This window comes from Camelina sativa, chromosome 17 (genome assembly GCF_030686135.1).
Source record: "Camelina sativa cultivar CO46 ecotype springtype chromosome 17, ASM3068613v1".
Classification (NCBI taxonomy): domain Eukaryota; kingdom Viridiplantae; phylum Streptophyta; class Magnoliopsida; order Brassicales; family Brassicaceae; genus Camelina; species Camelina sativa.
The window spans coordinates 31,137,021-31,161,852 of NC_141896.1; the positions used below are offsets into that span (position 1 = coordinate 31,137,021).

Below are 24,832 nucleotides of genomic sequence, written 5' to 3' on the forward strand. Positions count from 1 at the left end.
GCAAAGAGATTTGGGGGAAGGTCGAGTGGCATGACGCGGTGCTTACAGTCCCCAGCTCAACACAACTTGAGAATACTCTTTGTGTTACTGTTTGATAAATGACATAACTTGAATGGGGCTCAATCTTTTACTCATTGAGGGTATTCTTTTTTTTTTTTTTACTCAGTTGTAAACTCTGATTTTGCTTTGCTGTTCAGTAGCAGACTGCTTAACACGAAAATGAGCTACAGCTAAGACAGACGTAGAAGCCAAATCTATACTATTGTATTGTATTATCTATCATACTAATAAACCCTTTTCACAACATATAATCATAAAACAAAACAACAAATTCTAGACTTCGTAAGATTTTTCTTCATATGTTTTCTTTTTTTTTTTTTTATATCACTAACTTACGGCTAACAGAGTTTTTATAGATACAAAATGATGTCGTTACTCAAGATGGTCTACATGTGTTGTACACTTCTCCTCGCAATACATCGATTGGTCTATGTTCCAAAGTGTATCGCTCTGGTCCCATATACACCCCTGTCTTCTCCAATAGCCCCATTGCTTCCTCTCTTCCGTATTTTGACTCATACAGCTTCAAGTACTCATAATCCTGAATTCATTACATTAAGACCCCAAAATAAGCCAATTGATAACAGTTCCTCATTGATATCTGGTTGGTAACTATAAAGCAGCTGTACCTGTAACCCACTTAGAAGACGCTCTAGCCTAAGTGAAGCAACGGGCTCTGACGAAGATGAGAATACTTCACCGGGGTAGTAAAGAACTCCATCACCAGGGGGAAGACCACGCCTGAACCTTACCTATTCATTTGGGTTATATAAACATCATAAACAATCAGTTCAAAATACATTTAGAAAGGAAACCAAGGATAGGAAAATTAGGATCGATGGGTCAGACAATGAACCTCGGCACTTGGAACCGTGGCCTTTTCATAGCAGTTTGCACCCCAGTACAAGAACCCGGTTCCACCTTCTTTCCACACGCGCCACATTACTGCACGTTGTTGTGTCCCACGCATCCCCAGGTGCCAATTTGGGTGAGGATCCGAAGGTCCAAGGCATATGTATGTCCACCATTCCTGCACCACCAAGAGAATTCCTCTTTATGATTCTTATTGCTAATACATACATAAGCATACAAGACCACACCATTACGATGACCTTGTATCAAATGTAACTATTCCCTTAATGAACAGTGGTTAATGAACTTCAGACTAAGTTGATTGACCCAAGATGAATTAGTTACTATTAACTCCAGATGTGTATAATGTATTCATGCATATGTGCGGGCTTATCAAAGTTTATAATAACTAAATTAATTATATTGACAAAATTCTATTCTTAATTTCGATTCAGCATTCTTCAGGTGTATGGACCAGACAATTCAAACCTCACTGAGAGTAATATAGACTTAGGTAATTGATAATAGTCTCCAAAAAAAGAAATGAAAGGGTTGACGAAGGTCAGAGAGAGAGCCTACCTCACCCTTCTCTGTCTGCAACTCCTCAAGAATATCCTTCACCAAATCTTCCCGGTTACCAAGCACCCACTCACTGAATATTAAACCATATTTTAAGACTGAGTTACCAGATCAAAGCAACAAGAGACTAGTTGAAATTAGATTCCTCTATAGGTTCCTGATATTCATCTGACAACCTTCTTAATATAATTACCTTCTATACTAAATTCACCTGCAGACCAATACCGTATTTGCCCAATAAATATTGATAAAGGAAGTGACTATTTTAAAATTAATTGATAGAGGATTGACACTTTATTCTGAACCAGATGTATTTTGATAGGTATAAATACCATAAACATAGAACACCTACGCTATATTCAAATTAATGATGGTATGTTTAAGATCTTGACATCAAAAACCCAAGGTAAGTGAAGGCAATTTATTTGAATGATCACATCACAGCCCCCACAAGAGAATTTGCATGAGCAATTACCTTGTGCAGTATATCTGAGTATGAGGCCGAAGAAGATTTGGAACTTTGACAAAAGATTCGAAGGGCGTTGGAGCAAGAGGCGCATCACCCGGTCCTAAAGAAAAAGAGTAATATTTTACTTAACTTATAAAGTAGCTAAAGCATTGTTGAACTATGAACCTTAATACAATAATACATTGCTATAATTTAACGTGGATTTCAGGTTCCCTTTTCATCAACACGATAAAATAATATCCAATAGTGCTGTAACGAAGCATAACAGAGATAACTACCGGACCAACATGAAGTGCTAAGATTTTAAACCTTATACAACGAACTAACATTATGGCCACATAAAGTCGAATACTGATCAACCTACTTAATACAAACTAAATTTTTATGGTTCACCACTGAAAATTTTGGAGCTCATTTCAACAGGAAGACAAAGCCATGAATTCCTATAAAACAGGACCCCAGCAGGAAACAGGAAGTAAAATCGAGAAACATAAAATTAATTAGCACAAGTGATTTCTACTAAAAAGAAATCATACCACAGTAATATGTAGTCAACACACGAGCATCCGGGGCATAGGCATAAATTTCACTGGCTATCTTGCGAACGTTATCGAAGTGCTCCATATTTAGTGGCTGCCAAATGTTTTGAATGGTAGGTAATAAGAAAGCTGTGAATAAGTATTTTTCAACTGCAAACACACACATCAACTACACCAAGGATGGATGATGAAATATAGAAATGACATAGAATTTTACTATTACCAAAGCAAAACTATATCCTATCAATAATCAAAGCGAAAAATTGACTGAAGTATACCTCATCCCACAAGTAAAAGTAAGCTTTGTTCCAATGGGGTTTAGTCCTCAATATCTCAACTTCTTTGCGCAGATAACTTTCCCTTGAATCATCCCTGCTTGCACATCAACAGGCAAATGAAAGTTATTGTTGGTACCTACTAAACTTAAAGAAAGCTTGAGTGGGACAACACATGCATACCCAGCTATAACTTGTCTATATGGTACTGCATACGCCGCAAGCCTTGGATCGGACAAATATTCATCAGATTTCGGATGATCGGCTGCAAAAATCAAAAAGGGAATGGAAAACTCAGCGTGTGAAGTAAAACGATCAGCTTGCACAGAGCACGTATAGCGAAGTATTGAAAAGAAGATTTGCAGTACCAGGCCATGGTGAGGTGTATGTCAAGACACGCATGCTTTCACCCCATTTGCAAAAATATGGACTGATCCGATACTGAAGAAGCCACTTAAAATGGAGATCCAGTTTCTCGTACCACTCTTCACTTCCATGTTCAACGCCAAAACGATCCTCGATTACAGTGTCAGAGACGCCAATAACAGCAGGGAGTGATGGAGTAACTGGAATAATAAATTCCCAAACTGTCAATCTTAGCTTGATACGCAGGGAAAGGTTTGAAACAACATCTTCTTCCATCATATCGGTTGATCCATTTGTTGAAATGAACTCCGAAAATGATGGAGAGATGAGAATTCTTCTTAATGACGAACTTGCACATTTTATTCTTTCTACCTAAAACATAAGCTGCAGATTATTTGACACGTAAAAATATTTTATTAAGGGTGAGGTAATCTAGTTGAAGGAAAGTGAAAAATTACCACTTCATCCATGGGTTTCCCCTCTATTGGTTCCATAATATCAAGACAGTTGTTAAGTTCCATACAAAGCTGATCCTTCTCTTGCTTTCCCAAGTGACCTGAACAGCTGTAAACCAAACACATCACTGGTCAAATCCATGATTAACAAATTATCAATGTAATGCAACACACTGACATCAAGGTATTGTTAGCATCTTAAAGTAGATAGAGAGATAGTAAACAAAGTAAGACTCACCCTCCATCACCACTTTTCATTGCAGAAACAATGATCTCTCCTTCATATTGACCAGGAGGCTGCCCATTAGGAACGTCTATTGAGACCCAAATCACACTTGTTTCTCTACAACAGGAAGCATCTCATGCTATGTTTTAGCCTCACGAAATAGGGCAACAATGTCTCCACATACCAGATTAAGAAATTGGATAAATGAGTGGTCGTACCCTGGTAATAAGCTAAGTTGAGAAACAGGTAGATCAAGGGGTACTAGAGCATCAGGAACACCTAGGACAGGCACCACTCGCCGCAACTTAAGCGACTGGCCAACAATCAATCTGCCATGACAAAGGAACCATCCCAAATAATGAAAATATTACATTTTTTTATATGTCAGATATCCTTTACATTTTTGCCTAATGAAGTCTCATTAGTTTCCTTGGTTTTCAGAAAGAAGGATAGAAAAATACAAGGTAAAACAGCTCACCTATCTCCAGCTGAAGAGCATAAGTCACTGCACTGAACCTGAACACTCCCTGAAGGGCTAGAGGCAGCCCAAGAAACTTTGGGACGCATGGCGATCTGAAAACTTTCTCTCTCATTCCTAGCCGCCAAAAGGTTTATCTATAGAACACGACATGGAAGCCAACATGTAAACAGAACGATAAACGATCATTGAAACTAATTCAATTAGTGATTAATCCCTAGGAAATACATCTACTATATTAACAGATAACTTTCCATATTGCTCAGTTTCTCTACTATTTAAGTGAAGCTAACTACAAAGCATTTAGTAGTAGAAAATGAAGCAACAGATAGAACACTTACAGGCTCTAGAGGTCTAGGTGTTTCTTGTGAACCAACATTAACCGTATTTGGCATACACCAAACATTCACCAGATCAGCAGTTGGAACCTCTGAAGGATCCGTAGATTGTTTAAGTGGCTCAGCATCATTAAACCCATAAGCTGTACCTCCACCAGCCACCCCTTCGACTGGCACAGTCATTTCTTGAGATCCTACAAAAACAGTTTAAGATTCCTTCATCTATAAAGCTAATCACTTTCCAATACTTAGACAAACTAGCACAGGTTAACTAGCACAAGCTTGTGTTGTGTGGAACCAAAGGATCGTTTCCTGAGTAAACTACAAAAATCGAGGCTGACTTTATGGAAATCTTTAACCGTTTTGTTCTCACCAAGCACACGGATTTATCAATTCTCCGGAAAATTTCAACAATTTCTCAGCTTCTAGACGATTATCTCGAGCAAACAACGGAGAATTGTGATTATACGACGAAATTAAAAACTGTGATTGTACGGAAGCGGCGAATTGAGTCTTACCATTGTTGTCCATTTCTTTCTTTTTTTTCCGCGAAAATCTGGAGATTCTTGAGGGGATTGAAGAAGAAGAAGAGACGATCGCGTTTTTGGGAGATTTGTGAAAGGAAGCTAAACAACACGTAGAGGAAGTTCAATTTTCAAGCCTTTGTTTGTTTACTCGTGTGTCTGTGTCGTCGTGTTTAAACGAAAAAAAAAAAAAAAAAAAAAAAAAGGTACTTTTCTGTTTGAAGAAACTTTTTTTTGCTGCAATATTCGTTTAGGAATTTGTAAAAAAATGCCTGGGAAGAAAAACCGGACCCGAAAACCCGAACCGATATCGACCCGAAATAATCGGTTTGGAGCAGGTTGGGATATTAGCTATTTGTTTCTTGTATCTATCATAGGGTTATGTATTTATCCGAACGTCGGACCGGAACGTGAGTGTTCGAAGAAGATGATTTTCTCATCGATTGTAACCTATACTCTTGATGTTAAGATCAAAACGGTCTGATCTTAATAAGACTCGGAATGAACAGATTCAAGGGCTTGGCGGAAGGATTGGATGGATTGTAACCGGTTGAGGAGCTTTCTTCAAAGGCGTAACCCGCTAATGAAGGAAGAACTCACGAACCTCACTCTCTCTAAGGGGAAACCACACTAAGAGAATAAGACTCAAAGATCAAATGCACAAAGCTTTTGACTGAACAACATAATACTTTTATTGATTGCTAAATTGCGTAAATTGAAAGTGAAAGGATAGAGAAAACTTTGATAGACTCTTGACAAATTACCTCCAACGGTCAAAATAACTTAAAAGGAAAACATTCAATAAAAATAACTATGTAAAACGTGATAGACTGCTTGATGATGATGAACTAGCGATTTCCACATCCAACTCTAATGCTGAGCAAAGTGGGACTGTGCGCCCCGAACATGTCTTTCTAAAAGCTTTCTCAATTTTAATTTGATATTGCCAAATATCTGAAACTGGCATTTTCTCATTGACAGTGACCTTGGTGGGATGGAGGCAAGCTTGGTTCTGTGAAGATTCTTTCGAGAGTAAGAATTACGGAAGTAGGAGGATTCCCATAATTCAGTAACCAAAGCTCTCTCTTATTTCCATCAGCCTCAATACACACAATCTTATATACAGGTGTGTATGTGTGTGTGTTGCCACGCAATAAATATTGGGATTTGCATTTGAAATAGTTCCAAATGAACTTATGACAAAACTGAAAAATAATTACCCAAAGACCTTACGGTAACAATTTCAGCATAGTAGCAGCAGCAGCAGCTACAACGGTCAAAGCAGGCGCAAACCAGACCAAACCGCGGACTAATGCTAGCTTTGACGGTTGTAGCAAAGCTCTACGTTCCATGGCTTTTAAAGGGTGAGTCTCCTCCTCCTTTAGCTGGATCCTTTTGCAATAGCACATCATGGTTTATCGAAGCCAATTGTGACAAATTCTGCATTATAACATTCTGTTTCAATAACTAGCTTATACTTTGATGATTATTATCCTAATGCAGAACTACCAAACAACTTCAATCAACTACACTGGGATTCATATTTTGAAAAATAAAAGGTGGACACTGCGATTTTACCTTAAAAGAAAAGTTAATGAGCGAGAGATAATAAGGTGGAGAATCAAACTTCTCCAGGTTGGTGCATTCATCCAACTAAGAAAATACAAAACCAAAGACAAACAGATTATAATAGATCCTCGATGATTGGAAGTACCTATAGGAAAAAGGATGCGAGTTTCTAAATGCCTACCTCGTCTCCTGAATCTGGAAATGACTCACTGTTGTTGTCAGTTTCACTATCGCTGCAACTGTTTTCACAGAACCGTGATACGAAATAGCTTGTGTCCGCTATACTCTCAGGCTGCGGTACAAAAGCAGCCTGCCAAAAAGCAAGAGAAGGAAAAGCAACTAAGATTTAAAGAATATTTTGTCCTTCATTCATAATATGCATTGACGAATACATAATAACGCAAAGCCTATTTCGATCAAGCAGCTTGCTTTACTTTTTTTTTATCTTTTCTCTCTTTATATGGCAACTGACATTTCTTTATTAGCATTATTTGTTTATCAAATATTTCTTGAATTCAAAAAAGAGATGCAGAGTCGAGTTCTCACCTTTTGCAATGCAAGATTGTCCCAGTCAACTCCTCGAAAGAAGGGATGTGACTTTACCTGAAAACGAGAACAGAGCTGTTACTGAGAGTTTTAGTTATGACAACAACATCAGCATTTTTCAGTTCTAGCATGCATCTAGAAGGTTAAATATCATAGGGGAAAGTGATGGAACCTCTGCAGCCCCATTTGCCCCCAGTCGCTTTTCCGGCTCATGGACAAGAAGCCTATTATGGAAAGAAAGTGAATCTATATGAATACGGGAGAAACCGGTTAAACGTCAAACTTGTACAGTCATTATATACTTATGTCGAACTAAGTTCCCCAATGTAATATGGACCAGCAAAAAGCATTCAAATTAGCTGATGTTGTAGGTAACCAACATGAAGAAACTACGATTGATGTTAATTTCTTGACTGGAAAGAGACACATGAATAGAACTGGAAATAATAGGAAGATGGGAACAGGTTTGAGAATCCTCAAAACAGACCTGTTAATCAAATTCTGAGCTTCATATGACATTTCACCAGGTACATCTGGCCAGGGCATTTTTCCGTTCAGGATGTTGTCAAATATTATCTGTATAGTACAATTAAAAAGGTAAGTCGGTGTGAATTTTACACTCACTGAAAACTAGATTTGTGTGTAGAATCCATCACACTGTAACCGATCATAAATGAATCATTCAAAGAATCCTTTGCTAAGAAGACAAAGCTACTACGGTTTAATCAGATATTTACATATAAAATCCTCAGTGTTATTCTGAAAGGGGAATGAAGCAATCAAGTTCCAAAAATGACAAACCCACAATCATATATATACCAAAAATACTGATTAGATTTATGTGATTTAATTGTTTAAGATGCCTAACGAACATTGGACTACAGTGATCAAAACATATGATTATGATACCACTAAGTTTTTATGACTTTGGAACTTGCTGGCAGCTCCAGACCTAGATTCTATTCTTAGTCAGGAAAAAACCATGCTTGAAATCCAGCAGTAAATTAAAATATGTAGGTACCTCTGGGCGGGCTGCTGTAAAAGGTGGAATTCCAGTTATCAATTCGAACAAGACGATTCCAACAGACCACCAATCCGAAGCATAACCTGCACGCTCAAGGCGTTGAATTTAATTTCCTAGTGATTCACAAAAGCCTAAGAATCTACGGTTTAGATTAAGGTTGTATCCAAACCATGTTCAGTTCCAAGAAGAATCTCTGGCGCCAAGTAGTCAGGTGTCCCAACAGCTGAATTCCGAATTCTTTCTTCTTCTTGGTTCTTCTGGAAATCATGAGAACTTATTCTTGGAGATGCATCTGACCCATTGCCAGATAAATCAATTGTGTTGTTTATAAGACCAATCTTTGAAAGCCCAAAGTCTGTTAGCTGGTAACAAAAATAATAACAAGTTAGGTTGTAAACAAAGTACTTCAATAACCGAAAGGGAAAACAATATTTGCATATGGTTATTTCCATATTTTTTACAAGCGTAAGGAGAACAATCTATGTTTGCAAATTTGCTGCATATAACTCTCCTTTTGATAAGTAAAGAAGGACATCTTTCACTTTTTGTATGCATTAAGGAAAAACCATTTGGCCACCCTACTGCAAGAACATATTAGGTAAGCGAGAGCTTAAATAACAGACCTTGATGTGCCCATTATAGGCGATTAACAGGTTATCAGGCTTCAAATCACGGTGCACAATTTTCTGAGAATGGAGGTACTCCAATGCAAGAACCTGAAATAAATGTTAACTGTTTCTTAAAGAATCAAACAAACTTTGGTATTCCATGTATATGAAGCCTTCAACTTACCAGTTCCGCGATATAAATACGAGCAATTTCCTCGTCAAGGCACCCAACTTTTTGGAGCAGAGAGTATAGATCACCACCATTAAGATATTCCATTACCAAGTAGAGGTTATCTCTGCAGGTGAATGAATAAAAAAATCGAACCTGCATTTATAAGATCAGGTGTTCAGCCTTTGAAAGAATATTATAGTTGGACAGTAGCAAAGAAGTACAAAATTTACCAAAAAGGGGTATCTGACAGTTATTAGTATATTTCGCTCTTGCAGTATCCTCTCGATGTCATTTTTCCTTATCATATCCAACTTTTTGAGTACCTGTATATGAGCTAAATAAGATTAGCACATGGATAAGCTGACTTCGCATAACAATGAGCAATTTTAATACAACATAGGGAGCCAGGATACTATAACTAAGAATTCCCTCTTAGAGGTTTGAACAATATGACACCAACGACTAGGCTGTCTAAAATTGGAAAAAAAGAAAGCTACTACTTAACTATATTTACATGTTATTCTTGTCATTAAATTATATGGTTCAAAACACTGCGCATATTAGAAACTATGCAGGGCTAAATAAACATCATATCAATCTGAAAAAAAGCGAAAACAAAATGCATCTACCTTTATTGCAAAAAAGTCTCCTGTAGTTCTTTTGCGTGCAAGAAAGACTTTACCAAAGGCACCTCTACTTATTGGTTTGATAATCTCAAACTCATCGATACTTATCCTATCTTTCAGCAGTAAGTGTGGAGTAGCTACTGCATGCTCCACGACTTCTTCACTTTCTTTTACGTTACCCGCTGAACTTTTATCGGCAGTCAATTCACGAGCATATATATATTTCTCGCTGCAGGAAATATGAGTGTTAATAAAACCTATAGAACGAGTACAGTAGTTAACTATTCCATAACACAGTGAATTTACCAGAGAAGTTTCTCGATCCGCCCCCCAAAAGTATCTATTACAAGTGCTTTGAGCTTGCCCTGCTTTAAGACAGCTTGTATGTCTTGCATGCAGGCCATCAGATAGTCACAGGACCCCTCTTTCGAGAGATCTGTGCTTGCTCCACAGCGGGCAATATCAGAAAGGTCCATCATCTGCAAGATGAAAAAAAAAAGCTCGAATATGTTTTGCTTCTAAATGTTTAATTTCCAAAACTGAGCAGGCGTACTTCAATATATAAGAATGGATATTGTAAGGCACAGTAGCAAACTAGTACAGCAACATATAACATAAAACCAATACCTGATCTCTTTTTTTTTTTTTTTGGACAAAAAACCAATACCTGATCTCTAATCTGCCTAAACAGAGAATATAGTGGAAACATATAACTAACCAGTTGAAGATCTTCTTGCTCTGGACAATGCCGCTCTAGCCAATAGGAGTCAAAGTGACTTGTTCTGGGGGTATTTGTTGAAGATACTGACGTGATGCTACCTGTTGATGATGAAGTGCCATGATGGCAAAGTTTGGCCCCTACATGGCTCTTCAGGTTAATAGGATATGTGCTAGACTCATCTATGAAGGCAGTGTCCATGTCATGCAGATCCTCAAACATTCCCTCTACACCTTTATTCCGCCATTCATTCATCTTGGGAGAACAACCTTCAGATGCAACTCCAGATTTCTGCAAAACAGAGTTTTCCAGGCCACCAGCTTGAGTGAAGGAATTTAAACTTCGTGAATCAATTATCTGTTCCAGTATCTCCTCAAGTTTCAAAAGGCGCTCATCGACATCCAAACAATTTATTTCACATTTATCTGCGTATGCACATATGTAAGAGTGCGGTTCCAGATGTGAGAGAGGAACTTCCTCCTCGCATATCCTACATATTACATAATCAGATCCACCTAACTCTTTTCCAGGCTCATTTGGCATCTTATCTTCAGACTCATCGCTTGAATAAAATCTTTGTTCTACCACTTTACTATCATATTCGGGTTTCTGCGATGGAAAAACCTGTTTAGCAGCTGCATAACCTTCCGTATCAGCATTATTGCTATTTTCAACTGGTATGGCAGAACCGAAAGTTGTCTCTGACTCCAAAGATTCTTTGTCCTGTCTCTTGAACTTTTTTCCATCTTCATTCCTTTGATATTTAGGATAACCAGAACCAGAATCATCAACTCTAGGAGTAGCCCAATCTGTTTCCAAAGCAGGGATTCTATCTAAACATTCCTTAAATTTACGGAAGGAACTCTCATCAATTGGCTCAGTCTCCTTCTGAAACATCACAACTCTTGTACAGTGAGTCAATATAAAAAGCAACTGAGAAAACAACCACTTCACAAGTCCTGCTTGGCACTGTTTCCTTTTCCGAGTCAAGTCTTGGACGATAGATTCACAACTAGCACGAAGTTGGGCAGATGTCATCTCCATACAGGCTCGAGCCAAGTTAAGTAACTCCTCTACCATTTCTCGATCTTCAGGACATGATGGATCCATTTTCTCTATAGCCTCTTTCACATCTATGACAAAGTCATTCAGCTTCTTATCCACAGTCTCCTTAGCAACATCAAATCTTGAGTGAAGTGAGCCCAGAAGTTCCTGAATATCAATGCAAACATAAGATACAACCAACTAACATAATTAGACCCCAACAAAATGAGTCATTACACTAGCTATATGGCACACAGATTTTACTGCAATTCGTTAATTTTTTTGGAAACAGAACCCAACTTTGAGAGAATTTGTATAGCAATATCTTGTGACAATTATAAAACTCAGTAAAAGAAAAGTCTACAAGTTAAGATCGTTGTAGTACCTTCAAATCGTTGTAGCTGTGCGGACGAGGATAAGGAGTTTGAACACCACCCCTTGGCCCTAACTCATGGGAAAAGCTCTTTATACCCATTGACTTGGAAGAGGGAAGGGCAGTTTCAGATACCCTAACCATCCTCTCTTCTACTTTACAAGAGTTCTTGACTTTTAACTTGGCATCCTGTCACCAAAACAAGGCGGTTAATTCAAAACCAATGACGTCCCCATTGAACCTAGATTGAACAAAAGCAAAACCACGATTTACCTCACTGCTCGAGCAAACATATTTTGGAGGGTGACAAGAATACTTGGGTTTATACGAAGCGAGCCATCTTGACAATTTTGTTCCTAAAACAAAAAGTTAACGACGACACTTGTGAGGAGTGATCACCAGCAAGAAATTTTATCAACTATGATATGTGAATCAAAATATCATTTTTAGGGGTTTTCAATCACTTTTCTAATATCCAAAACCACATCTCTCATTTTCTTCTCTCTGTAACCGAGATAACAACAACTGTTTCTACTATGAATGATCCTGTGAAAATCCTGATTTCCTAACTGATCATACAAACCAAAACGATTCTAACTAAAAAAAACTGCAAAATGAATTAGTATAAAACGAAAGAGTCTTCAAATCAAAACCTTGTTTGGAAGAGCTAGTGGTTCTACCATGTCCACGAGGAAGAATACTCTTCTGATTACGATTAAACGGAGGCTTATCGGAGAAATCTTCAGGCCTAGGACCTGACGAAGCTAACCGAGTTTTGATCCGGTTCAAACCAGACGGAATCGCAACCGTAGACGAAACACCTCGATCCCTACGATTATCTTCCGCCATCCAATTTCGTGAAGGTAAAAATCAAGGAATATTTCGTCACCGCCGTTGCACGGAAAAAAAACCCTAATACCTCCAAGCTCTGGCTTCTCCGGTAAGAAGAGACGCTTTCATCGCCGGAATAAGCGAGGAGGAAGGTGAAACTAGGGACGGAGATGAGAGAATCGGAATCCAGAGTGAGGTCGGCGAGGATGATGAAGACGATGACGATGATGATGATGATGAGAAGAAGGATTCATGGATGGTTTTGGGTAAAAAGAGCTAATAGGAGTGCTCTCAATCTCAATGGGGTTGGTTAGATTTTTATTTAGCCTTCAACGACTCCGCGGCTGTGACATCTTTCAATTTCTTTTAATTTAATGTTTTTTTATTTGATCTGTTACCGTTTCAAAACTTCTAAAAACATTTAATTAAGATAATAGTATTAATATTGTAATCTTCTGTAAAGTATCTTTTATTAATTTGTTGTTCACGAGCAAACAACACATGGGAAAGATACACTGATTTTGGGATAAAATAATAAATCTCTCTTTGAAAAAATCTTCAGTTTAATTTTTTTTTTTTTTAATGAGCAAATAATACAGATGGGAGTACTGATCTGATTCTGTTTGTACCTCTAAATCAAATATTTATGAATAATAAATCTGCTGTTGAAAATTTATAAGAGGATAATAAATCCGTCTATTAAATGATACTTAATAAAACACCAAAGAATAAATACTACTGCTTAACGACTAAAAAGGTAACTAAGATATTTAATTTTAAAACAAAATTTATTTAAGAGAAAATTTGTAAAAGTAATATTTGTTATTTTCAAAAGTAGATACATTTTACAGCTTAAGTAAATCTGTCACCAATAAAAATTTAGATTTTTCCTTCTGCAATGAAAAATAATCAGTTCACAAAAAAAAATTTGAAAAATAATCAGTTATTTTCTACAAATATGTTTTTATTTTCCTACATAAAAAAACATATTTTAATTACTTGTTTAAATCATGTTAATCGCTTGCTGTTTGATTTTGCTTTCGTTTGCTCAGTTTTGTTTGATTGTTTCTGTTTCTCGTATTTGTCCACTCGACCTCCCACTCGATCGAGCATCCGATCGAGTGCTTGCTCGAGCTCGTTCCAGAGTTTCTTGTTTATGTTCTGCATTTTCTTGTTTCATCATTCCTGTTTCATTACTGTTGCATTCATTTCAATTTTATGTGATAATCACACTAAATTTCAATTTCAATTTCAATTTTGCAACATGACTAACATAATATTATAAGAAATTAACACACAATTTTGTTTTCTAGATGAGAAAATTAACACATATCTTGTTTCTTAATATATATAGGAAATCAATTACAATTGAAAAATGAATACGGACTAATCCATGAAAATTATATGAATCACAAATTAAAATGATAATAAATATACAAAGCATTTTGTTAATATAGATCACTTTTCCAAATGGTCTTATCCCCTTACAAATATTAACAAAATGTTTCTTACAGTGCCGGCTTAAACATATATGCCCTTGGACAAACTAAAAAAAATGCCCCTTAACCTATAGAAAAACTTACTGATTTTTTTTAGGTCTTTTTGGTTCATATATTTTTTTTTTTGTGCCCATTTCTAGCTTATAAATTTTTTTTTTTGTGCTTCTTTCTAGCTTACAAAGTTTTTTTTTGTGTGCCTCTTTAACTTACAAATTTTTTTTTGTACCCTTTTTTAGCTTACAAATTTTTTTTGTGTGTATCTTTTAGCTTTCAAATTTTTTTTTTGCGCCCCTTTCTAGCTTACAAAGTTTCTTTTTGTGCCTTTTTAACTTACAAAATTTGTTTTGTGCCCCTTTTCTTATACGTATATGCCTCTTTAATTTATGTATCCGGGGCGATCGCACTATCCGCTCTCCTAGTTAAGCCGGCACTGGTTTCTTATATTTGGGATCATTACAAATTCTGCCCAACATGCACCATTTGGCAAAGTGATCTATTTTAAGAAAATACTTTTTATATTTGGGATCATTATAAGTGATGAATACGGACTGATGCGTGGTTTGTAAAACAAGATTACAATCTTGTTTGTAATCCGTATTCACATTTCTCTAACCAAACCCGAAAGGCATTTTAGAAATTTGTTTAAATTTGGCTCAATTGTTTTTAAGGTCGGGATTGGTATTCTTTTATACAAATGTATCCAAATCTATTCAAAAATACTCGAATATAATTATCCTAAAAAAAATAACACATTGGTGAATTCTTATTTTACTCATATTTATCCAAAATTGTCTAATATGTTTAGGTTTATAATTATTTTTAGGTATTTTGGATATTTATATATATTTGTGTTTCAAATATTTTTGTATACCCATATATATATATATATATATCAGTTCGGTACATAGATATAACACATTCAATATCTAAGCTGGTTCACGATTGGTTAAGTATTTCCAAATTAGCATTGGGAAAATTTTCTCAAAGCTTAAGTCCTTATCATGTTCATATATTTCACTTTGTTTTACCTTAGTATATTCACATCTTTTGAATGATTTTCTATCTAGTTTGACCATTATTGAGTAGCTTTAGGATTGTTTATGCATTAGAGTAGATTTGCATTGCATTTGCATAGTTTCTTGCATAAACAAGTGATTTTGGTTCCTAAGGAGCATGGAAGGAATGCTGAGGAGGATTGGAGCTATCAAGTGAAGAAGACAAGGAAGTTAGAGCAGAAGAATCAAGGTCCGGAAGTCCACTCGACCACCACACTCGACCAGACACTCGAACGTGTGCGGAAAGGGACTCGACCGATTGGAAGAACCAGAAGAAGATGTCACTCGACCAAGCACTCGACCGAGCACCTGGTCGAGTTGACCAAGCCGCCTTCCTATTTTTTCTTCTAGCCATTTTAGGGTTTCCCCTCTCTCCTATATAAGTCCCTTGTACCCTATGGCCGCCCACAAGTCAGAGAGAGTCAGAAATAATATCTTGTAGCCACCAAAACCTAGTTTTTACCCTTTTGCAAATTATCTACTTTTTGTCTTTTTTTTTGCTTTGATCATTAGCCACTTTTGTATTATCTCAAGAAATCTTTGATATTTGTTGGTTCCATAACTTTCTAAGTATTGAGAATTTGAGTTTGATTTCTTCTTCAATATTGTAGATCTCTGCCTCATCTATCTAATCATGCAAGTTTCATTGATTTCTGGGTTTATGATTTTGTTCATCATGTTTAGTGATAGTGAGTAGTGTGTAGAGATCTTAAGGATGGATTAGGCTGGATAAGGGTTATGGTTGTTTAGATTAGTCAAGCTTGCTTGATTATAGATCTCTTCTAGATTAGATGTGCTCTATGCTGTTCTTATACTGAGAGGGTAAGGATAGATCTTAAGCTTCTTAGCATCACACCAATGTCTAAGTTGTTAGATAAGGCTAATGCTAGAGATTATCATGCTTATCCCAAGAGATTGGTTGTGTAAGGGTGATTTTTGACATTAATGATCTGGTTCTTTATTGCCTGCTTTTATATGTTCTTAGCTAGTGAGAACTAGGTCTAGGAGTATCTAAGCTTGATTGTTATTGCCATGAGAGTGGATTAGCAAGTATTAGAAGATCATTGTCTAAAGATAGTTCATTGTTTATTGAGGTTTGTTGACCAGTTTAGATAATCTTAGCTTGAATCCAGCCCATAAATCCATCCTTAGGACCTTTCTTTGTCTATTGATTTCCTTGTTTAAATCATGTTAATCGCTTGCTGTTTGATTTGCTTTCGTTTGCTCTGTTTTGTTTGATTGTTTCTGTTTCTCGTATTTGTCCACTCGACCTCCCACTCGATCGAGCATCCGATCGAGTGCTTGCTCGAGTTCGTTCCAGAGTTTCTTGTTTATGTTCTGCATTTTTTTTGTTTCATCATTCCTGTTTCATTACTGTTGCATTCATTTCATTTCCTGTTTCATTGCATTGAATCCTGTTTAATCTTGTTGCATTTACTGTCTTGCATTAGTGTAGTACTTGTTCTTGTTTAGTATCATTACTGCTTCGTTTACACTGTTTACTTTGCATTTAGTATCTTGTCTTAGTAGTATTACATTCTGCATCTTATCATTGTTATTAGGTTGCTAGTTAAAAACATTCATCATATTTGGCTTAACTTAGATAAGTATTCACATCCTGATTGCTTGCATCCCACTCATTATGGTTTGACATCCTTTATGCTACAACTACATAAGGGTAATTGAAACACCTTGCTTCCACCTGTTCATTCATCATCTCTATCTTCATTCATCATTATCATCCACACAAAAGTGCATGTTTCACTTTAACATTTATGTAGTTTTTTTATTCTCTTTGTAAAAGTTTCAACATTCTGAATTTTGATAAAGTTGTGAGTCCAAACTAATTTAGAAATTTGATAATTTATTTAACTATATCTTCAATATTAAATAGAGTGGTTGTCCACATAATTGATGCATAATGGATTAACAAAATATTGCATTCATAAGTAGTTGTCCATTTAGATAAGTTTTAAGAAACTTGTTACTAGTACCCACAAATTCTATTAGTAACCATTCTATTAGTACAAATTCTAAGGTTGAAGATCTACCAGACAATATCAAGCTAACACGCACGCTCTGTCAAGCAAAAACATTTCTCGAAGCCTCCAGCGAGATCTATGAATATATCAACGGTTTGTCTATGTCTCTCTATTACATTTTGATGTAATACCTAAATTAAAACTAGACTAACCCTTTGGTTTATCTATGAGAAAAATTGTGATCGGACATATCATATACTTTCCAAAATTAAGATCTACTTTTCTAGAAATTAACATAGATCCTCGTGAGCCCAAGTATATTGTAGATACTTATGGAAAAATAAATCAAACAATTGAATAAACTAGAAAAATTAGTTTTTTTCTTTTTCTTTTAATGACGTCCTTCACCGGACATCTTTTTTCCCATTTTATTTTAATATTTGCATAATCTAAATCGTAATTCTCATTTTTTCAATCCAATCTAACATATAATATTTTTTAATATAAAATCTAAATTCTAATTCTCATTTGTCAACCCAAACCGACATTTAATCTCTTTTAATTGTAAACTTTAAACTCTAATTCCCATTTGTCAATGCAAACCGATATTTAATTTCTTTTAATTGTAAAATCTAAACTCTAATTTTTATTTGTCAACCCAAACTGACATATAATTTTGTTTAATTGTAAAATCTAAACCTTTTTTATAAATCAAACCGACGTATAACCTGGTAAATCAAAACTCATAATATATTATTAGTATTTTAAACATATAAAATATATTTTTTTCTTTTTATTAGGTGACATAATCTGATTGGTTGAAAAAAGATAAGGTGAACAAAAGTATTTTTCGGAGAAAAAAAGTTTTCTAGGTCCATCTCTCACATGTATCCTATGGAAACTTGAAACCGTCCAATAGCAATGGTTCAGCCAAAATATCCAAATGGGGGTTAAACAAGATAGATAATTTATAAGTTAATAGATTTGACTGGTGACCACGTTTAAACTAGATGGTTAGAATATTATGAACGACGGTAGAAAAAGTGATTAGAAATAGCAAATATAAAAGATGTTGTAAAGAGCAGTTGAGTATTTAGCTTGATTGGTAGTAGTACTATCGCAGTTGAATAGTATGAATTACATTAAATTATGAAAATTGAATATTAATTCAACTAAATAACAAAAATATGGAAGAACACAATATATTTTATAACATGAAGAAAGAATAAACCAATAAATTATAAAATACTACTGAATAATAAATATATTTGTAAAATTTATAATTTGAAATTTTAATGGTTGTGATGATTTTATTTAGTCTTACAATTAGGCTAATTCAAAGGCCAAACCTAATAAAACCCCAAGCCCAAACCAAAATTGCCAGAAGAAGTTCGACGACAGAAGCGGCTTCGCCTTGCTCATCAATCTCGCTCGCTCTTTCCGTCGTGGGATTTTTTGCAAAGAAGAAGCTTCAAGTTTCAGTCTTTCTCCTCCTCGCTCCTATCACTAACCAGATATATGATGATGAACCTTGTAAGGAGATCAGCGATAGCCATCGGCCGCCAATCCAAATCGAAACTGACTTCGTTTTCTTCCTCCGCTTCTACACAACCTTGTTCCGGAATCCCAAAATCGGTTTCTCTCTGCCTTCTCCTTCCTTTTCCTCAGTTCTTGCGTTATTATGAATTTTGTATTCCATCTAATACTCTTTTCCCCACTCTGGCTGCTATTTTAGTTCTTCCATTTAGTCATGGATTGTTGTTTGTCTTGTGAAAGAAATCAAAAAAGGAACTTAATCTACATAGCTCTCGACTTAGTACAAGTTTTCCAATATCTGCACTTTGGTCTGAGGTTGTTTTTTCAATGTCTCGCGTGAATGCTTTTTGCTTTTCTAGTCCTGTTTGAATTGAATCTCTCTAGTCTCTAGTAACAGCTTGATCGTTATGCGGCTTTTAACAACATTTGACCCCTTGTTCATTTCTTTCCAACTATTCATACTCTGTGGTCTTTGCAAAATATACCCTTTAATTGTTATATATATTTTGTTCTATCCCTTCCGATATGCAGTTGATAAGCGTATTACAAAGCGGAGCATCAAGGCGGACCATTACTAGTTCGGGTCTCACGAGTCTGGTAAACACAACATTTTGTTTGCTACTTACACCCTTACCCTTTTGGGGCATTCAATCTGTTAGTTTAATAGCTCTCATCGAGTTTTTCTTATGCAGGACTCAACTGGAGCTAAGGGTCAGCAGTTATCATCATGTGTTTTAATATATAAAACTTCAAATCCTATTCTTGTGTAGTTGTTGTTCTGACAATCATCTCTGTTTGCAGGACTATTGTTTCGACCCCAAGCAAGTATATGTACGGAAACAACTCTTCCAAAGACGATCAACTTATCTTACCTTGCTAGATCTTTTGCATCTAGAACTTCTAAAGAACCTGGGAATCAGCAGAATAAGGTGTTCGTTCATAACAATATGCTATTGACCTCCTCAACATTTTTGTGTACAAAGTTTCTCCTTCATTTCTACCTTCTGTGTTCGCCACTTATCAAGTTATCACAACGCAAAGCATCAAAAGCCACAGACAACTTATGTCCCAATATGCATAGCGTCTTAAGCATTAATGCCTGCTTTGAAAATTGTGTGTTTACAGGCGAAGAAAGAGGTGACGACTGTGGAGGATCCTTTTGATTCTCCTACATACCACATCCCTGAGAAACCGGTGACCTTTACAGAAGGTGCTTCCTACAGTCTTGTTATTCTTGCTGGGCTTGCGGTTGCCGGAGCTGCTGGCTACGGTGTGTTTAAAGAGCTCATCTTTCAACCAAAAGAGTGAGACTTGTGAACCTCTAGTTTCATTTTATCTGCTAGTACATTAGGATTTGGTCTTAATCTAAAGACACACCATTCTGTATTTAGGTACAAGATCTTTGACAAAGCCCTGAAGAGAATTCAAGATGATGGTCAGGTAATAATATGAAAGTAACTCCATCGCAAGGGTGTATTAAATTATAAATAAATGAGAAAGCATCTGTGTTGATGCTGAGACTTTCTTGTTAATTAGGTGAGGGTTAGGATTGGATCCCCCATCAAAGGCTACGGACAAGAAACTAGAAACAGAGCTGCTCGTCAACGTATACCCAACAGAGTATTTACAGATGAAGACGGAGTTGAGCATGTTGAGGTATTTCACCCCCTTGTGGCCTTGTAGTCACATCCTTGCTTGAAAACGAAATCGGAGGAAACAGAATAGTAAATAGCTTGTTTAACATCATCAAAATTGAATATGCTTCAGGTAAACTTCTACATCCGTGGGCCTCAAGGAGCGGGGAAAGTGTATGCGGAGATGTTTAAAGACAAGGCAGAGAATGAGTGGAAATACACGTACCTGATCGTAGAGGTTCTTACACCTTCCCCAGCCAAATTGATGCTGGAGTCTTATTTGCCCGCCTAAACACTAGCTCTTATATTTATGGTTGAGTTTATTCTGGAAAACATTCATAAACGGCTAAGATTGGTTTTAGTTGGGTGTTGGAGAAAGGAGAAAGCAAAGATTTGTGTTATAGGAATGACTTGTTGTTATCAACGTCGGGACTGTTTGCTAATTGGAAAAACAAGTCTAAACTGGTAAAATGCTCAATGTTTATGATCCTCTTGAGGATTGATTAATATTCTTGTGCGCATTACTGGCAACATGAAACTGATACATTGGGAAATGCATATACCATGAAGAATCAGGTATACATTAGTGGCACTCTTACAATCATGGATCAAATCAAAAGGTGTTAAAGTATTAGTAAGAGTTCTGAACCCAAAAAAAAAGTATCAGTAAGACTACTGTATTAAGTATTATTTTTAGTTCAATCTTTTAATATTATAGAAAATCGTAAGAAGTGATCGCATTGTAGATAGTAGTATATATGTAAATTTTATTTTCATATATAAAATTATAGTTCAAGTTTTCAATGTGCCGCTGAAACATAGTATTCGTCACTTTGTATTTCCAATGTAAATGTTTGGTAAGTTTTCCAATTTTATTCTTACTAATTTAATGTATTGACCAATACAAAAAATTGTATAATATATTAATAAGGGATAAATAGAAAATTTAATGATTTTCTAATATGTGTGAGAAATCCTAAAATGACACTTAATATGAAACAGGGAGTAATAGTTTTATTGAAGAGTATATAGTTCTTGCATAATAAAACTCTTACATAGAAGTTTTGAATAAATTTTACTCCCTCCGATCTGAAATAAGTGTCGGTTTGGAAAAATTCTTTTTGATTAAGGAACTGTACAATTTGACTATTTTGAGCTCAGGATTAAAACTAATTTACAATTTTATTTTTTGTTTCTCTTTTATTTGTGTTAATTTAGTTAAGGTTATCAATATAATAAAACTTGAATGTTTCTCTCCAGAGCATGACACATCACCATTGAGAAGCATTCTGGAGATGACACGTTAATTAAAACAGGTAACCAATGAAAACATTTTAATTAATATAGCTCATCATTCTATTCCAATAATAACCAATTATTATTAAGAACACTTTTTGGTGAAAACCCTTATATTCACCCCTTTTAGTTTTAACCAATCATTATGCCATGTCATAACTTAATGAGTTTTATTATGAGAATTTTCAAACACACAATTTTCAAACACAAAATTCTCATAATAAAATTCTTAATGAGTGTTATTATAAGAATAACACTTTTTGGCACAACTTAATGAGTTTGAGAACTAAAGGTTTTGAGAATTTTCCTTAAGATTAATAAGAGAGTTATTCTTATTATATACTTGAGTTCTATTGTTGATTTCTACACGTGGTATCAGAGCTTAATCATGGCGGGAGAAGACGTAAAAGCTTTGATAGAAGGAGGAAAAGATGACAAAAGCTTGATGACGAGTCAAGAAGGGATAACAAGTTCGTCACAGACTGCATGGTCTTTGTCAACAACAGATGGAGGATCTTCCTCCATAAAGTGCCCGATGTTGAATTCGAGTAATTACACCGTATGGTCAATGAAGATGAGGATTCTGCTCAGAGTTCATAAGTCATGGGATGTGATCGAACAGGGGAATATTGATGAGACAAAGAACGATTTGACAATCGCTTTAATCATCCAGTCGATCCCTGAAGCTCTTATTCTACAGATTGGAGTTCTAGAAACTGCTAAAGAAATATGGGAAGCTATAAGATCAAGGCATATAGGAGCAGATATGGTTAAAGAGGCAAGGCTTCAAACCTTGATGGCTGAGTTTGACCGGTTGAAGATGAAGGAAACAGAGAGGATTGATGAGTTTGTTGAAAAGTTGTCTGCTATTTCGACAAAATCTGCAGCTTTGGGCAATGAGCTGGCTGAACCTATGATCGTAAAGAAATTCCTGTCGAGTCTCCCTCGTAGAAAGTTTATTCACATTGTGGCTGCTCTCGAGCAGGTGCTTGACTTGAATAAAACAAGTTTTGAGAACATCGTAGGTCGACTTAAGGCTTATGAAGAAATAATTGGCGAAGAAGAAACAGAACAGGATGATGATCAAGGCAAACTTATGTTTGCCAATTCAAATTTGTTTGGAAGCTACAGAGGTCAGGGACGAGGAGGTCGCTCTTCCAGAGGCAGGGGAGGACGCGGCAGGTTTAGCTTTCAACAGAAGGATAGAGATAGGGAACAAGATTTGTCGCATATCACCTGTTTTCTTTGTGACAAACAAGGTCACTATGCGTCAGATTATCCTGATAGGTTGCTTAAGCTGCAGGAGACAATTGAGAAAAAGGACGAAGAGACTCATACTGCAGATGAGCTGATGATGAATGAGGTAGTGTATCTCCAAGAAGATAAAGTGAAACCTAACACCTTTGAAACTAGTGTGGACAACACTAACATATGGTACTTGGATAATGGAGCAAGTAACCATATGAGTGGTGTTAGGAGTTTCTTTCATGAACTATGTGAGAAAGTGACAGGTAAGGTGAGATTTGGAGACGACTCTAGAGTTGATATCAAGGGAAAAGGCTCCATACGGTTCATATTTGAGAATGGTGAGAAGAAAGTGCTAAACAATGTTTACTATATACCAGATTTAAAGAGTAACATTGTGAGTCTCGGTCAGGCTACGGAAGCAGGGTGTGAGATACAGATGAAAGATGATAAGTTAATGCTTTATGACAAGCTTGGGAAGTTGCTTGTTATGACAGGGAGATCTAAAAACCGTTTGTACAAGGTTCTGTTGGAAGTGGAGAACATTGAGTGTCTGCAACTAGTTTCTGTTGATCAATCCTCTACTTGACATACGAGATTGGGTCATGTTAACACTGATACGATGAAGTTGATGATCGACAAAGATTTGGTAACAGGAATACCCAATATCAAAGTGGAAAGACAAACATGTGTGTCGTGTTTACTTGGGAAACAAACGAGAGACCCATTCCCACGTGCGACATCCTACATAGCTTCTCGTCCTCTCGAGCTGATACATGGCAACCTCTGCGGACCGATCACACCTGCGACACCTGCTCAGAAAATATATGTTTTCATGATTGTAGATGACTACTCACGTTATATGTGGACGGTTCTCATGAGAGACAAAAGTGAAGCACTTGAAAAGTTCAAAAGGTTCAAGACAATTGTGGAGCAAGAGACGAAGTATGTGATCAAGAGACTTAGAAGTGATAGAGGAGGGGAGTTCACCTCAGCTGATTTCAATTCTTACTGTGAGAAGAATGGGATCTTGAGACAGTTGACAGCTCCGTATTCACCTCAACAAAACGGGGTAGTCGAAAGAAGAAACAGAACTCTTATGGAGATGTCGAGAAGCATCTTGAAGCATATGGAGTTACCAAATTACTTGTGGGGTGAAGCGTTGAGGCACTCGACGTACTTGATCAACAGAGTTGTAACTAGGTCACTTGCAGAGAAGACTCCTTACGAGATGCTGAGAGGAACAAAACCAAATGTTGAACATTTGAGGACGTTTGGGTGTATAGCTTTTGCAAGATCAGAAACAGTGGGAAGGAAAAAGCTGGACGATAGGTCGCGAGTCTTAGTGCATTTGGGAACTGAGCCTGGCTCAAAAGCCTACCGTTTGTTTGACCCTTCGAGTAACCGAGTTGTTGTGAGTCGAGATGTCAGATTTGACGAAAACAGAGGATGGAGCTGGAATAGAACAGAAACAGAGGAGCCCGGTATGATGCCGAGTTTTTCAGTCTCAGCAGGATCTTTTGCAAACAGAGGTGTTAGACTGATCGACAATGCAACGAAAGAAGCGAATGATGAACCAAAAGACGCAGAAACAGAGTCAACTAATGATCTCAGTGAGGAAGAGGATAGTGATAATGAGGAACGGCAGCAGACAATGGTGAGCAGACCTGTTCGACTTCGAGCCAAACCGAGATATCTTGATGATTATGTCACTCAAGATGAAGAGTTGGAGCGTCTATTCTTGTCTATTAATGAAGAACCCTGGGATTACAATGAGGCGTCCAAGTCAGAAGTATGGATAATGTCCTGTAAGGATGAGCTTGCTTCAATCGAGAAGAACAGGACTTGGAGTCTAGTTGATTTACCATCTAATATTAAGCCTATCGGGTTAAAGTGGGTCTTCAAGTTGAAAA

At 36.5% G+C, this 24,832-nt stretch overlaps 3 protein-coding genes across 4 annotated transcripts; 1 reads left to right on the top strand and 2 right to left on the bottom strand.

Annotated features, from left to right (window-relative positions):
- Positions 1-244: 244 nt before the first annotated feature.
- LOC104757980 (uncharacterized) lies at positions 245-5,823 on the bottom strand. The gene is made up of 15 exons (XM_010480772.3): positions 5,156-5,823; positions 4,641-4,831; positions 4,300-4,436; positions 4,040-4,150; positions 3,834-3,938; positions 3,599-3,704; positions 3,143-3,512; positions 2,958-3,039; positions 2,778-2,871; positions 2,497-2,593; positions 1,967-2,060; positions 1,492-1,564; positions 917-1,090; positions 690-812; positions 245-601 (listed from the first exon to the last, which is right to left on the bottom strand). Exons 1-15 carry the CDS (start codon positions 5,166-5,168, stop codon positions 437-439), a joined length of 1,935 nt encoding a protein of 644 aa, XP_010479074.1. The 5' UTR covers positions 5,169-5,823; the 3' UTR covers positions 245-436.
- A 403-nt stretch (positions 5,824-6,226) lies between these two features.
- LOC104757981 (putative serine/threonine protein kinase IRE4) lies at positions 6,227-13,076 on the bottom strand. Of its 2 annotated transcripts, none has more exons than XM_087494499.1 (17): positions 12,495-13,076; positions 12,115-12,197; positions 11,854-12,030; positions 10,425-11,636; positions 10,013-10,185; positions 9,710-9,935; positions 9,311-9,403; positions 9,093-9,233; positions 8,924-9,016; positions 8,470-8,662; positions 8,298-8,383; positions 7,764-7,852; positions 7,449-7,500; positions 7,277-7,333; positions 6,912-7,040; positions 6,740-6,814; positions 6,227-6,601 (listed from the first exon to the last, which is right to left on the bottom strand). In XM_087494499.1, exons 1-17 carry the CDS (start codon positions 12,688-12,690, stop codon positions 6,503-6,505), a joined length of 3,174 nt encoding a protein of 1,057 aa, XP_087350625.1. In that variant the 5' UTR covers positions 12,691-13,076; the 3' UTR covers positions 6,227-6,502. The 2 variants fall into 2 exon arrangements, with proteins under 2 accessions (XP_087350625.1, XP_087350626.1); XM_087494500.1 differs by having other exon boundaries at positions 12,522-13,068.
- Positions 13,077-18,514: 5,438 nt separating this feature from the next.
- LOC104757982 (putative mitochondrial import inner membrane translocase subunit TIM21) lies at positions 18,515-20,885 on the top strand. The gene is made up of 8 exons (XM_087495880.1): positions 18,515-18,843; positions 19,276-19,341; positions 19,437-19,455; positions 19,546-19,673; positions 19,870-20,048; positions 20,136-20,184; positions 20,281-20,400; positions 20,512-20,885. Exons 1-8 carry the CDS (start codon positions 18,727-18,729, stop codon positions 20,668-20,670), a joined length of 837 nt encoding a protein of 278 aa, XP_087352006.1. The 5' UTR covers positions 18,515-18,726; the 3' UTR covers positions 20,671-20,885.
- Positions 20,886-24,832: the final 3,947 nt, after the last annotated feature.

Bases quoted from the DNA above. Each gene is read 5' to 3' on its own strand.
- LOC104757980 (XM_010480772.3), bottom strand. The intron at 2,061-2,496 runs GTATGATTTCTT...CTTTTTCTTTAG, and splicing joins GTTGACTACATATTACTGTG to GACCGGGTGATGCGCCTCTT. The intron at 602-689 runs GTACAGCTGCTT...TAATGAATTCAG, and splicing joins GTCTTCTAAGTGGGTTACAG to GATTATGAGTACTTGAAGCT.
- LOC104757981 (XM_087494499.1), bottom strand. From the start codon at position 12,690: ATGGCGGAAGATAATCGTAGGGATCGAGGTGTTTCGTCTACGGTTGCG. The intron at 8,663-8,923 runs GTCTGTTATTTA...TTTTGTTACCAG, and splicing joins CCTATAATGGGCACATCAAG to CTAACAGACTTTGGGCTTTC. The intron at 7,041-7,276 runs GTGAGAACTCGA...GCTTTTTGGCAG, and splicing joins ACAATCTTGCATTGCAAAAG to GCTGCTTTTGTACCGCAGCC.
- LOC104757982 (XM_087495880.1), top strand. From the start codon at position 18,727: ATGATGATGAACCTTGTAAGGAGATCAGCGATAGCCATCGGCCGCCAA. The intron at 20,049-20,135 runs GTGAGACTTGTG...TTCTGTATTTAG, and splicing joins CTCATCTTTCAACCAAAAGA to GTACAAGATCTTTGACAAAG. The intron at 20,185-20,280 runs GTAATAATATGA...CTTGTTAATTAG, and splicing joins GAATTCAAGATGATGGTCAG to GTGAGGGTTAGGATTGGATC.